This window comes from Peromyscus californicus, unplaced genomic scaffold (genome assembly GCF_007827085.1).
Source record: "Peromyscus californicus insignis strain IS unplaced genomic scaffold, ASM782708v3 Scaffold_2__1_contigs__length_46816999, whole genome shotgun sequence".
Classification (NCBI taxonomy): Eukaryota; Metazoa; Chordata; class Mammalia; order Rodentia; family Cricetidae; genus Peromyscus; species Peromyscus californicus.
Window position 1 is genome coordinate 36,019,514 of NW_026294540.1, and position 13,295 is coordinate 36,032,808.

Consider the following 13,295-nt stretch of genomic DNA (forward strand, 5'->3'; position numbering starts at 1 on the left):
ATAAACTTTGTTCCCAAAGAATTATTTACCAGTTATGACATGTTGATATAAAGTGGAGGAATGGGTCCTCTTAAATGTGCAGTAGTCACACAATACAGAGTTTCAGCTGAAAGAATATAGGGCAGTTTATCAAAATTGAAGAACTGTGAAGGGCTGAGTACAGAAACACTTTAGGTATGTATGTCAAATTAGATGTGAGGACAGGTTATACAGAACCAGTTACAGCAGAGAGTTGAACAATGTTTGTAGATTTAACATAAAACTTATGTAAATAACTGCTTGGGTAAGTATTTGATTAACTGAACTCTGACATTAGCCTATAATTAAAAAATGTATTGGTCTGTGTTCTACTCAACCACGTAGCTCATTGTGCAACTATTAAAGAGAGTATTTCCTTCCTGTCAAAATTGTGTTCATTTTTTAAAATGTGATTTTCTTCATAGAAAAGGCATTCATGAACTGTAAGCTTGATGAATCCAGGAAACCTATCAAGGGCATTAAAACACATGGAAATGTATGAGATCATGTGGTGTTATAACGTTAAAATTATACAGTGTTGAAGAGGTGAAGAATACATATATATCTCATTTATCTCTTATTAAATATAGACAGCACAATAATTTTTATGAATTCAACTTTCTAATTTAGAGAAATTTGTATATAATATTAGAATTGAGAGAATAAAGATGGATTTATCACTAAAAGAAATCAATACATATAAAATCTTAAATCACTGTTTTATCTGTGACAACTGAAAGCTTAGTGATAAACAAGATGGAAGACTTTTTTATAATTAAGAAAAACATGGACTATGCTGTAAAATTGACTTTTCCTTTAAAATGTCCTTTGTTCCTAACATGATGAAGCACATTTCTATGTGGTCTGAACAAAATAATATGGCACTTGGGGAGAAAGATGCAACCTAGGAGACCTGCACTGGAAGCCAAAATAGAGAAGACCTCCATGGCCACAGTGATTTTTCCCTTGGTGCTGTGGTAGACAGGGAGGAAGGTGACCCACACACTGAAGAACACCAACATGCTAAAAGTGATGAACTTGGCTTCATTGAATGTGTCAGGCAGGTTCCTGGACAGGTAAGCCAAAGTGTAGCTCCCAAGTGCTATGGAGCAGAGGTATGCCAGGACAGAATGGAAGGCAATAGTGGAGCCCTTGTTGCATATAATAATTATATGGCCATGTTCAGTGTAAGCATCTGAGTCAATAAAGGGAGGAGAGGTGCTCAGCCAAATTCCACAGAGCACAAGTTGGATAAGGGTGCAGACAGGAATGATGAGGTTAGGAGCTCTTGATATCATTATCCACCTTATCAGTCTTCCTGGCAATGTGATCTTGAAAGCCAGAACCACAGTAACAGTTTTGGCCAAGACTGTGGAGTGAGCCACTGTGAACAAAACTGCAAATGTGTATTGCTGCAGGATACAGGAGGCTGTGTTGGGATGGCCAATGAATAACAATGGACAGAGAAAACAGAAAATCAGAGTGATGAGCAGGATATAAGAAAGAGCCTGATTGTTGGCCTTGACAATGGGAGTGGGGTGGTACTTCACAAAGACACCAAGAACACCAGCTGTTAGTGAAGAGAAGCCCAGGGCCAAGTAGGTGAGTGCCATCCCCAAAGGGTCTTCATAAGACAGAAATGTCACTGCTTTCTGGAGGCATTCGCTCTGCTCTGTGTTTGCATATTGACTTTCTGGACACCTCACACAATGATCCATATCTACTGAGGAATTAAAGGTATTGTGAGTCTCTGCTCAGGTTCCCATTTTATCTCAATCCTCTTCCCAGCAACAGCTCTCTGGCAGTTGCCCACATTTCCTTTGTTGTTTCAGACTCAAGAAAATAAGTGTTCAATAGTGATGATTACCAAATGATATCTAATCAACCATTCCACATCCATAATGACAAGTCTGTCCTTTTCATTGTTATATTTAAACGTATTTTCAATTAAGTGATAATTTGTATTTTTTCTTTATATTGTCATAAACTATTGAATTAACTTACATAAACCTAACTTGATCATATAATCACCTCCTTCTGTATTCCCTTGTGTGACTTTTTCATGTGAGTTAAGTAAAAATTACATGTTTTGGTATGTCTTTCTTTTAATGTTTTTCTCAGTCCTAATATCAAAATTTATCTATTTACATTGAATTTATTGAATTCTTCAAACTGTTCATTCTCTGATAATTCTTGTGGGAATGAGAATTATTAGATTATTGAAAGATGGAAAAAAATCCCCTTCTGAATCTGTTTAATCATACCCAGGGAGAAAATATCTGTTGAACAGATATATATGAAACTCTGGGTTTAGTCTTAGTTGATCATGGAGTAAGTTTTATGATACTTTATCATTTATAATTTGTAAGTTTCATCTTGAATTCAAGAGATAAATTTCAATCTATTTATTACATATTTTTGTTAAAATATTTCCATTTCACACTTCAATTAAAATACTTGATATTTTGCAAAGTGGAATTTGCAATTTAATTGGTGTTGAAAATTCTAATAAGAAATCTATTGAATTCATTTTTTTGCTAGAGTTTGTAGCATCTTTTATTCCATTATCAGCATTTTATTTATTTCTTCCAGATGTGCCTTCCTGTTGTGCTCACACTCCCAAGGCAATTTGTCTCTACTATATTTCTCGTGTTTATTTCCATTGGCTTCTAACAAATGATGAATGATTCATCTGCACAACCCCATATATTATTTTGTAAATGACAGGGTTCATAAGTCATAATACACATTAAATAAAGATTTAAATATGATTTTTTAAATATAGATACACCTCACTCTATAGGATTTGAGGTTTAGGATTCAATATTTTTAAATATTTAGCATTTATGTTGTATTTTCTTCTTTCTTACTTATAATAATTTAAAGTGTCTCCTTAAACTACAAACATGCAGGATTTGATATTGATGGTTTTATTTTCCTCCAATGAATAAAATTAGCATGTTCATGAACTTACCAATGCCCTAATGTACACAGAGTACCAATGTGCACATTGAGTCTTTGATGATCTGTATAGTCAGTCTCAATATGCATGTTTTAAATTTGGCAAATTAAAGCCACCAAAAAGTTTGCAAGTTTCTATCTTTATAAAGTAAAGTTAAAACATCTGCATGTTCAGGAAAAACATTATGTTACTCAAAGTATTGCAATTAATATATGAAAAATTCTCACTAGACATTGATGTTGAGGAATCCTCGTTAATTTCCTCTCCATATTCAACATTGTGTCTGTGTGTGCTTTGCACATTCAGTGTTCTCAATTGTCTCATGCCTATTTTCTCTTCCTTGGATGTATTCTGACATAAATTTCCTCTACATTTTCCACCTATTGCTGGAAAAGATGGTCCTTCAAATTTAGTGTCCTGCCTTGTTAAAAGACCAAGGGTTTGCATTTATGCATGGCTTATTCACAACAATATCATTACAGAAGTGGTGATGTGCCATTTCAACTAGTTGTCACAAGGCATTGTCCCATAATTTACCTCTTCTATGTTTAATAATGCTTCCATTAACTTGTTTAAAAATAGAGTCAATGCATCAATGAGTACTTACTGCATTCTTTAGGTTATGTTAATGAAATTAACAGAAGTGATACAAATCTAGATTCAAATTCATGATACATAGCAACTATTGATTTAAAATAATTTTGTTCAAAATAAGATTCTCATAATAGGTTATTGACATACTTCCCTAGTGGTTATATTCTGGTCCACAACAAGTTTTAGATATTTAATATCTATGTTACTGAAGCATATCCCACTCCATGGAAGTTAAGAAGCTTGAAGTTTTAGTACTCATATGGGGATGGAGGAAAAGGGGGAAGAAAGATACACTTTAAGGGAAGGCTGAATGTTATTTATACTAGAAATCAAACAGATGAAGGTAGATAAATGGTTCTGTGGTTCAGGATACTATTACTCCTAAGGAGGACCTAGTTTCAGTTACAAGTGCCCACAGAAACATCAATGCTAACTGTGCCTCCACCTCCAGGAGATTTGATGCCCTCCTCTAACTTTGATGTGCACTAAGCAAGTACATGTGCACACACATTCCTGCAGGCAAAACACTCACATAAAAAACAAAATGAAAAGGAACCTAAAAATAAAACATATTAAAACATGTCCACAGGTAAATCAAATATGATCTTTCTGATCACATCTGATAAACCTAGAACCATGACTGAAATTATGCAATGAGTGATGTAAGGGTGTTATTTTTAAATATGTGCTAATCATGAACTAAATATGCTTTCAAATGCAAGAAAATTCTGTATTTATAATGTATGTGTTTTTGCGTGTGCATGCGAGCGTGCGTGCATGCGTGTGTGTGTGTGTGTGTGTGTGTGTGTGTGTGTGTGTGTGTGTGTGTGTGTGTGTGTGTGTTAAATGCCAGGGTGAAATTAAGCAGACTATTCCGTGACTGGGTAAAGTTGTTCTCTGAAAGGAACAATGGCTCCAGTGGATCAAATTCATGAATCAAGTATGAGATTCAATGGCCTGAGCATCATTTAAAATGATGATAAAATGAACCAAATTATTTTTACTTCTAAGTGAAAGAACCACAAGACTTATCTCTACTTTTCCTTCACAGAACTTGTCAGCTTAGAAATTGCAGAACACTGTGGAGAGGTGGGAAATACCCCAGTAAAACTGGCACTTGCCTGTCTCATTGGAAATCTCATTGTCTGGACAATGAGTGCAATCATAGCAGCAGGCAGCCTTGCCCTCCTGGGGTGATTTCCTGAATCCAGAAACACAGCTCTCACTGCACACAGAACGAGGAAGCTGAGAATGAAATAGTGAAAAGAAAATACTCAGAAGTGTATAGTTTTAAAACAAAAAATATTATTTCTCAGTATTGGACAATGAGAAGGTAAGTTTTTGTAATTATTCTTTGCAGATTCTTGTTTTGATGCTGCTAATTTCTATATAGTATATACATGAAGATCAATGTGTTTAAATAATGGTCTAGAGATAATAGAAATCTAAAAAATTGTGAAAATATAAGAGGTTGGGCAAAATAAGAAGTTTGTTAACTGAGTACATGTTTCAATGGGCAACTGTAATGCCATCCTGATCTTGTTGTATACTTCCTGACAGCTGGAGTGAGAGTATCATTGTTTCCCAATGGTCATGCTTAATTCACATTTGTTTACCAGACAGGACTCAGAGTTACTATATAAACTTGTCTGTGTGCCTTTCTTTGAGAGATGATCTACATTAGGGTATTTGAAGTGAAAAGACATATTCTATAGTTAGGTATTCCATTTCATTGAATGTAGTTAAGGACAGAAAAAAAATGAAAAAAGTATGTGAACAGAGTGTTCACATCTGTCTACTTTCTGACTGAAGATACAACATGACTCACTTTCTCAGGTTCCTGCCAACATGATTGCCTGAATCCTAATGAACTGCTCACACCTAGTGTGAACAATAAGTCAATGTTTTTAAGTTATGTCAGCCTATTTATTTATTTATTTTGGTTATTTGACAAATTGCTTCTTTTTTCATCAGGAAGACATGTAATTTACCCATGCACATGTGCCCTCCATGCTACAGTGCATGGCCAGGTGCCTGAAAGCAAAATGACCATGTCCTGATATTTCCCCATCTGGGAGTCAAATTACGACTCATGGCAGGTGGTTTCAGGACGGGAATGAAAACTTAATAAATAGACACTGTGTTTATTATTGGAAAAATGTGTCCGAAGATAAAAGTATGGAAAAACAAACAATCACATGTTGTATAAGGCAACAAAAACTTTCTCAAATGACAGTAGTTTTGGGCATGCAGATGGGCACTGAGTAAGGAACCAACAATCATTACATCCACAAACAAATGTCTATTGACATAAGGATGAAAACAATGAGATAAGATCCAGCCCACCTCTGTAAATCCTATAGCCCACTGTATCATATGGTCACACAGAAACAGTTCTTGGCCCTGTGGAGCATTTGGAGAAAATGTTCCAACTTTTATCTTTTGTCTGAGACCATCTGGAAAATTCCAGAGGTTTAGAATATCATATTCTGCATCTAATGTCCTTTGTGAATCCAAAAGCATAAGTTTTTCAGCACCATTTTTGAAATAGATATTCTTGAGATAAGGGTGTAGCTAAAAGAGATGCAGAACTTTATGATGAATTTATTCCCAGAATGGTTCAACAGAATCCAATGAAGTTATAGGTCTCATTGTCCTAAATCCCTGACATTAATTGCAAGCTATACCAAGTTCTCAACATTTTAATGGATGAAGAATAAAAATGAATATATCATGTTTCTAGACTGTTATTTCAAAAGAAAGAATTCACACACACTTACACAATAACAAGTAGAAAAACAAAAAGATTTAATCCATGAATGTTGATTCATGCAAATTCCAAAACCTTGAAATCCAAATACTTAAGTAATCTACTCAAAGTTTCAAGTTGTAAATTGGGGTGTTTAATTCCAAAATGTAATAAAATGGTCAGGTAGGACTCATAACCATAGATTCAGAATTTAAACTTTAAGGATCTAATAGCTTTTGACATTTTAAGATCTAATTCTCCTATTTATGTTCTGAAATATGCTTAAAAATAATGGAGTTTCAACTGAGGATAGCAAGATTCTGATGTTAATTGTAACACGAAGTAGATGATGAGATACACACATTTAAATATTCTTATTACACCCATTCATCATGAACAATAACACATGTGTCTGCAAAAACTTCTAGATGACGAATTTTTTTTTTTTGGTTTTTCGAGACAGGGTTTCTCTGTGTAGCTTTGCGCCTTTCCTGGAACTCACTTGGTAGCCCAGGCTGGCCTTGAACTCACAGAGATCTGCCTGCCTCTGCCTCCCGAGTGCTGGGATTAAAGGCGTGCGCCACCACCGCACGGCCTAGATGATGAATTTTATACAGTCTCTCAGGTGTTTTTTTATAAAACCTGCCACTGTATACAATCATGTATTGCGTTCTTTTAGAAACCTCACTATGTCACAGGGCTATGAATAAAATATACAATAAGAGAAATTACCTCCCAAAAGTAGGTGTTTACCTCCCCATTTCTATGATGGTGGATTTCTACTTGTTTGACATTCATTTCATGGAGACTATGAGCCACAGCATATACAGAATTATATACATTGTAACTCTCTTCACTCATGTCCATTTCCAAACCATTTCCAGGCAACATTTCCAAAGAAGCATTGGGTAGACAGTTAACCAAACTTTTACAATCAGGTCCAGAAAAAGAGCAATTGAAATATGTGTTCCAAAGAAGAGCAAGGATATGATCTCCTGGATATTTGGAAGGGTTGTATGTCTGGATAAACTTCCTAAAATCAGAAATTTCAGCATGGTGATGTGCAAAAATGAGACTACCATGGAATGGATCAAATATGAAATAAGGAACATCAGTAGTTACATCCCATTGTGACTTTATGATCCAGACTTTCCAAGTAACTGAATGTATACTTATATATATTATTATAGCATATAAAGATTTAGTGACATCATAAATGATAACCACATTTGCAGATGATTTCAGGATCTGTGGATGCCTTGTTCTGGATTTAAAGTCAGAGTACAACCAGTTGAATGGAATCATTTCTACAAAAGCTGCACACACTCTGTTTCTATCCATCTCTCCTTGCAAGTTGGATAGAATCTCAGCCGCATTGTGGTCATCTATGAGAACCAGTCCCACCCACGTCCAGCTGAAATGAACCATCAAAATGACAATGCCATGTGACAGAAATGTGTCCCTGGGTGCTGTCTGGTAAAGAGAAGAAAACTGGCCTCTGTCACTTAGGATAGTGTCAAATCGCCCAAAAGTAATCTAAAGAAAATTTCAAATAGGAAACAAGACTGAAAATATTGACACAGAACACAATCTTAAACCTGAGTTGACACTTTGGATTGGTATAGACTAACTTCTTCTCAGGGTATTTTAAACTCCCATCATTTTTCTGAAGACATTTTTGAAGAATTCCTCACAAGACACAGAGTTTTATAAACACTGACTATAGGTTGCAAACTCTTACTCTTCTCTATCGTAAGCAAAGTATATGAGGACAGATAAACAAATGCCTGATTTATTCTCCAATAGATGAATGTCACAGTCTCACTTCTTTACATTTGAAAACACCTGAAATGTCTCCAGTTTAATATGAGTGTCTTGTTCCCTCACAGCCATGTACCTCACCTGTGGATATTTGTAAAGATTCAGTAGTCTCCCAATTTGTATAGACGTTTCCCATGATGTACCTGTAAGTAAAGCAGCAGCCTTGTTCTCCCTTCTACATGTGTAATTGGGAATATTTATTCCCATTCCTGTTAGGAAAAGTAAAGTTTTCTGCAGAATATTCCAGTGATTGTTTATGACATTATATAGCTCAAATCCTAGAGATGTGTTGGGTAAAATATGAGTGTTCCTGTTGATCTCCTCAATGGCAAATATGAAGGCCAAAGAAACGTGGTAGCTCCTCAGTTTGAACCTGGAGAGAAAGATTGTCAATATTCATAATGGGGACTCACATCATATCTTTTGGTAGGATGTTGGGCCATATCCTGATGATATAGTAACAATGGCTTGTATACTGTCAATATTATATATCTACAAACACTATTTTTTTTGTCATCAGGGTAATGGTTATACTTTCAATGTCATGGTATATACGGTTAGTGATATTTTAACTAACTAAAAGCCTCAGGTATATCTAAAAATTCTGGACAGGAACATTGACCTGAACTGATATCAACCTTGGAATCTCTAGGATGGGAAAACACAAACATAATTCTTTGATGCTTTAGTGAAATAATCAGGAGAGGTACACTTCCATCCTTTAAGCTTCCCTTGTTCTGTACTATAAAAACTCCAAGGCTCCCATACCACATTTACTCTGTCTGTACATAGATGGAGACTGCAGCCTTTCAGTTCTTCTGATTAAGGACCAATGATGCTTATGGGGATGTCTGCCTGTGTCACATGCATCAACCCCAAGCAATCTTGGATATGAACCTGGCAGGATAAGTGGCCTTGTGAGAAACAAGCTGAAGCCAAGAAAGTGCTATTGTGTTAGGCTCTACTGGGTCTCGTTGCTAATTCTGACTAGGAAGTCCAAGTTAATTTTCTTCTAATTGAAATAAAATGTCTTTTGCCCTTTATGCTCCTTTGTTCTCTGATACTTTGCTTTTGTTTCTGCCCAAACTAACAACACGTTGACTAAAGATCCTTCTGTTAAGTTTCCGTTTTACAATGAAAAAAGCAAAAATCTAATCCCAACTAACAATCATCATAAAATCTTGGTTTACTAGAATTTATCATTTGTATTAATTGTGTATAGACTATCCATATGAAATTGTGGTTTATTTTTCATATCATATATTTAATAACAAAATGATTATGAGTAAATGCCCCTGTTAAGTAATTTTTCTGATTTGGCCCTCCCTAGATTGTTTTGTTGATAGTAATACTAAATCTAAAAAAATCTTAAATAAAATCAGTCTGACTAAGTAGATAAAATAGATAGAAATGACCATGCTTCTGAACACTTCTTTGGAAAAATTTACCTGAGGTTTTAAATATAAATTTATTGTCTACTTTTAAGTTGAAGACATATGAAATCATACAATTATGGTCAAAATGATATCTACTTGATGTCTATCACAGCTCTAGTTCTACAATATGTTTCATATCCCTTAAGGTTATCCATTACCTTTAAGATATTATTGTTCCTAAAACAGGATATGTTACTCATACTGGAAAATTTTCATCCTTTATGTACAAATAAGTTATATCTGTGTTTTTAAATTATATATATATATATATATATGTATACATGTATGAATGCATATACAGAAATAAATATTTTAATGATTATAAGGATATTTCTCACCAATGAAGCCTCATTAAAACAAATAAATGAATGAATATGTGTTTGAAGATCCAACACAGGGATTTTGTCCTATTACTTAAGTTAAACAACAGCCTCTTTCATGCCTTCAATTGACTAAAATGACCACAGAGGGACATCTTAATAGTTAATACAACTTTAAGAAATAAGTAGATTACTTGACAATATTTTTAAAAGGTGGAAGGGGAATATTTATGTATGAAATAATAAATTATCTTCACACATACTGAGTAAAGAATTTTCAGTGTGACTAACTCTGTGTCATCGTACTCTCATCAGAAAGACCTTGCTTATTTTCTGTAAGTAACCCTCATGAATTCATGAGTTCTCTATGGAGAACTTTGATGAGAATGAAACTTGGTGTCATTGAGACCTTAAGGAGAAGAGAGAGATTTTACTTAAGGCCTCCCCATTGACAGAATATTCTCACAATACATAGTAAATGTATTTGTTAAACCTCCTGTGTCTCATGGTCTGTTCATTTGGATACTAATCACATCAAAAGGAGTTATCATTGTGTATCTATTTGGCAAAGGGTGTAGCTAGAGTTTTCCTGCCTTGCCCACAGTCAGGACAAATCTTTGTCACCCACCAGTCCACAGCCGTCAGACCCAACCAAGTAAACACAGAGACATATTGCTTACAAACTGTATGGCCATGGCAGGCTTCTTGCTAACTGTTCTTAAAACTTAAATTAATCCATTTCCATAAATCTATACCTTGCCACCAATACTAATCACATCAAAAGGAGTTATCATTGTGTATCCATTTGGCAAAGGGTGGACTTGCGATGTCTAATTTTGGTTATCTACATCACTATGTATAGTCTGAACCTTAGAGGTAGTGAAACATTCTTTTAATCCAGTTATTTTAGACATGTATTTAATCTGGAACTTTAGGCAGGAAGACACACATTTAATGCAGTCCATATATGATGGAAGCCTATATAAGGACATGGGAGATGGAAACTTTGATTTCTGTCTGCTTGCTATCACCTCAGTACCAAGTCCATTCCTTCACTGGCATTACATCTTCTGGATTCCAGAATATATATCATGATATGTGGCTTTGAAATTTCTAATCCTGGGATTTACCTTTATCCTCTACGTCATGTATTCAATGTACTATATGTATACATACAAATGTGAAAAGTTAAAAAAAAAATCCACTGAGTAGTAATACACACAATAATAACTATACTGGCAACAGAGATAAAATAAATCTTATTGTGTAGAATAAAAATAAAACTAATCTTGTAAATAGAAAAAAATTCATAGAATTTGAAAGCTAAAGTATTCATGCTATAATATTTTATCCACAAATTCAAGAAACACACACACACACACACACACACACACACACACACATATTTGAAGAATTAGCAGAGAAAAAAGAAAGTTCTCATCATGAAGAAATGGTTAATATTTTGTAGAAATGTGTATCTAGTTATGTAAACATATTGCAATAAATTTAATTTTATACTGAAAAATTAAATAAAAAATAAAATTAAAAACCAAATTTTTAAGGTATTTAAATTACAGAACCAAACAATATCTAAAAGCAAAAAAATGATAAGAATGTTATTCATAGTGATAGAAAATCTCCATGACTGAATGTAGAGTTTTCTGGAGGCCAGAAGTGGAATTACTGTTTCATATGTCGTTTTATTTCTAGTTTAAAAATTTGATGAGCCTCCAAAACAATTTCCGTAATATCTCTGTACATCTTAATGAACACCAATATCAAATAATGATTTCTGTTTGCCAACAGACTTTCAAATACACATGGTTAGATTTCTTGATGATAATCATTATACTGGGGTAATCTTGTACTTCTAGATAGTTGTAATTACATTTACACATCAATGGTACAGCCAAACAGTTTTTAGGCAAGGAGGCAAATGAACAGTTGAGGACAAAGCTCCTATACAACAAAGGCAGCTGACAGGCTGAATGCGATAGAAAAGTACACACCTAATAATTGTCAAGACATTAGTGTAGGCAAGAACTTACTAAAGAGAATGCCAATGTTATACAAATTAGCCTCAGATATCAAAAGAAGGAATCGCACAAAATGAATATGGAACTACAAAATAGTATTCTCTACACCAAAGAAAACTATCCTCAGAACACTGTATAAAGGGAGAAAACAAATTCCATTTGTTCTTTAGTTCTTGGACTAATGTCAAATATTTTCAGTTCACTGAAGGAGTTTTAAATCAAGGTAACACAGCCTCCATCCAACAAATCGGTAATAGCATGAGCTAATCTTGTACCAAAGAAAAACTCATACAGCTAGCACTACTTTACAAAGTTTTTAACATCACTGATCATCAAGTAAATGTAAAACTAAAAAAAAAAATTAAGCATTGATTGTTTCCAGTAATTGGTGTAGAGCAATAATGTATCAAGATACACAGATACATGAGCAGAAACAGGAAAAGAACAAAATGTCCACTATGGATTTCTGAATGTTTTTCAATTCACATCATTCCACTGAAAAATCAAAGGAGATAGAATACGTTAGAAATTCACTTAAAGGGATAATATGAAAGACTGGAAAAATTAATGGGTGGTTAATACATTGATATTTCAGGGAACATTAAATGACGTGCGGATCACATTATTAATGAAGGTAAATGGAATAGAAGAATTGAAATACTTATACTTGTAGACTGTGGGTATACATGAAAAAAATGAATAGTGAAGTTAAGAATGGAAAGCTTTTGATCAGTCTTGAAATTCATATTTTTATTTTCACAAAAAGAAATATGAACCTATATGAAAGGAATTGTGAGAAATTTCAGAATAACCACAAAGCAAATCTTTGTCCTGTAACATGAAATACATTTATTGGGAAGAGAGCACCTAATTAGAAACATTAGGAAGTCCAAACTATCAAGGAATATATTCTCCATGAAACTGAAAACCTTCTATAAGCAAAGGACACTGTCAAAAGGATAAAACAGCTGTCTACAGAATGGGAAAAGATCTTAAGCAACTCCATATCTGACAGAGGGCTGATATCCAAAATATACTAAAATCAGGAAACTAAACATTAAGAAACCAAATAATCCAATTAAAAAATGGGGTTCAAACCTAAACAGAGGTTCTCAATAGAGGAATCTCAAATGGCCGAGAATCACTTAAAGAAATGTTCAACATCCTTAGCCATGAGGCAAACACAAATAAAAAGAACACTGGTCTTCCATCTTACACATTTCAGAATGGCTAAGATCAAAAATTTAAGTGACAGCTCATGCTGGAGAGAATGTGGAACTAGGGGAACACTCCTACAATAATGGTGGGAGTGAAAACTTGTGCAGCCACTTTGGAAATAAATATGTTGGTTTCTCAGGA

General features: G+C 34.3%; 1 protein-coding gene across 1 annotated transcript; it reads right to left on the bottom strand.

The window, feature by feature from the left end:
* Positions 1 to 809: 809 nt before the first annotated feature.
* On the bottom strand, positions 810 to 11,048 carry LOC128120817 (vomeronasal type-2 receptor 116-like). Its single transcript, XM_052755025.1, has 6 exons — positions 11,044 to 11,048; positions 8,226 to 8,517; positions 7,056 to 7,859; positions 5,921 to 6,148; positions 4,696 to 4,819; positions 810 to 1,738 (listed from the first exon to the last, which is right to left on the bottom strand). The coding sequence occupies exons 1-6, from the start codon at positions 11,046 to 11,048 to the stop codon at positions 810 to 812; spliced, it is 2,382 nt and encodes a 793-aa protein (XP_052610985.1).
* Positions 11,049 to 13,295: the final 2,247 nt, after the last annotated feature.

Coding starts and splice junctions, on each gene's coding strand:
- LOC128120817 (XM_052755025.1), bottom strand. Junction 7,860..8,225: donor ATCTTTACAAATATCCACAG/GTGAGGTACATG, acceptor AATTTTCTTTAG/ATTACTTTTGGGCGATTTGA. Junction 1,739..4,695: donor TGAGATTTCCAATGAGACAG/GCAAGTGCCAGT, acceptor ATTCCTCAGTAG/ATATGGATCATTGTGTGAGG.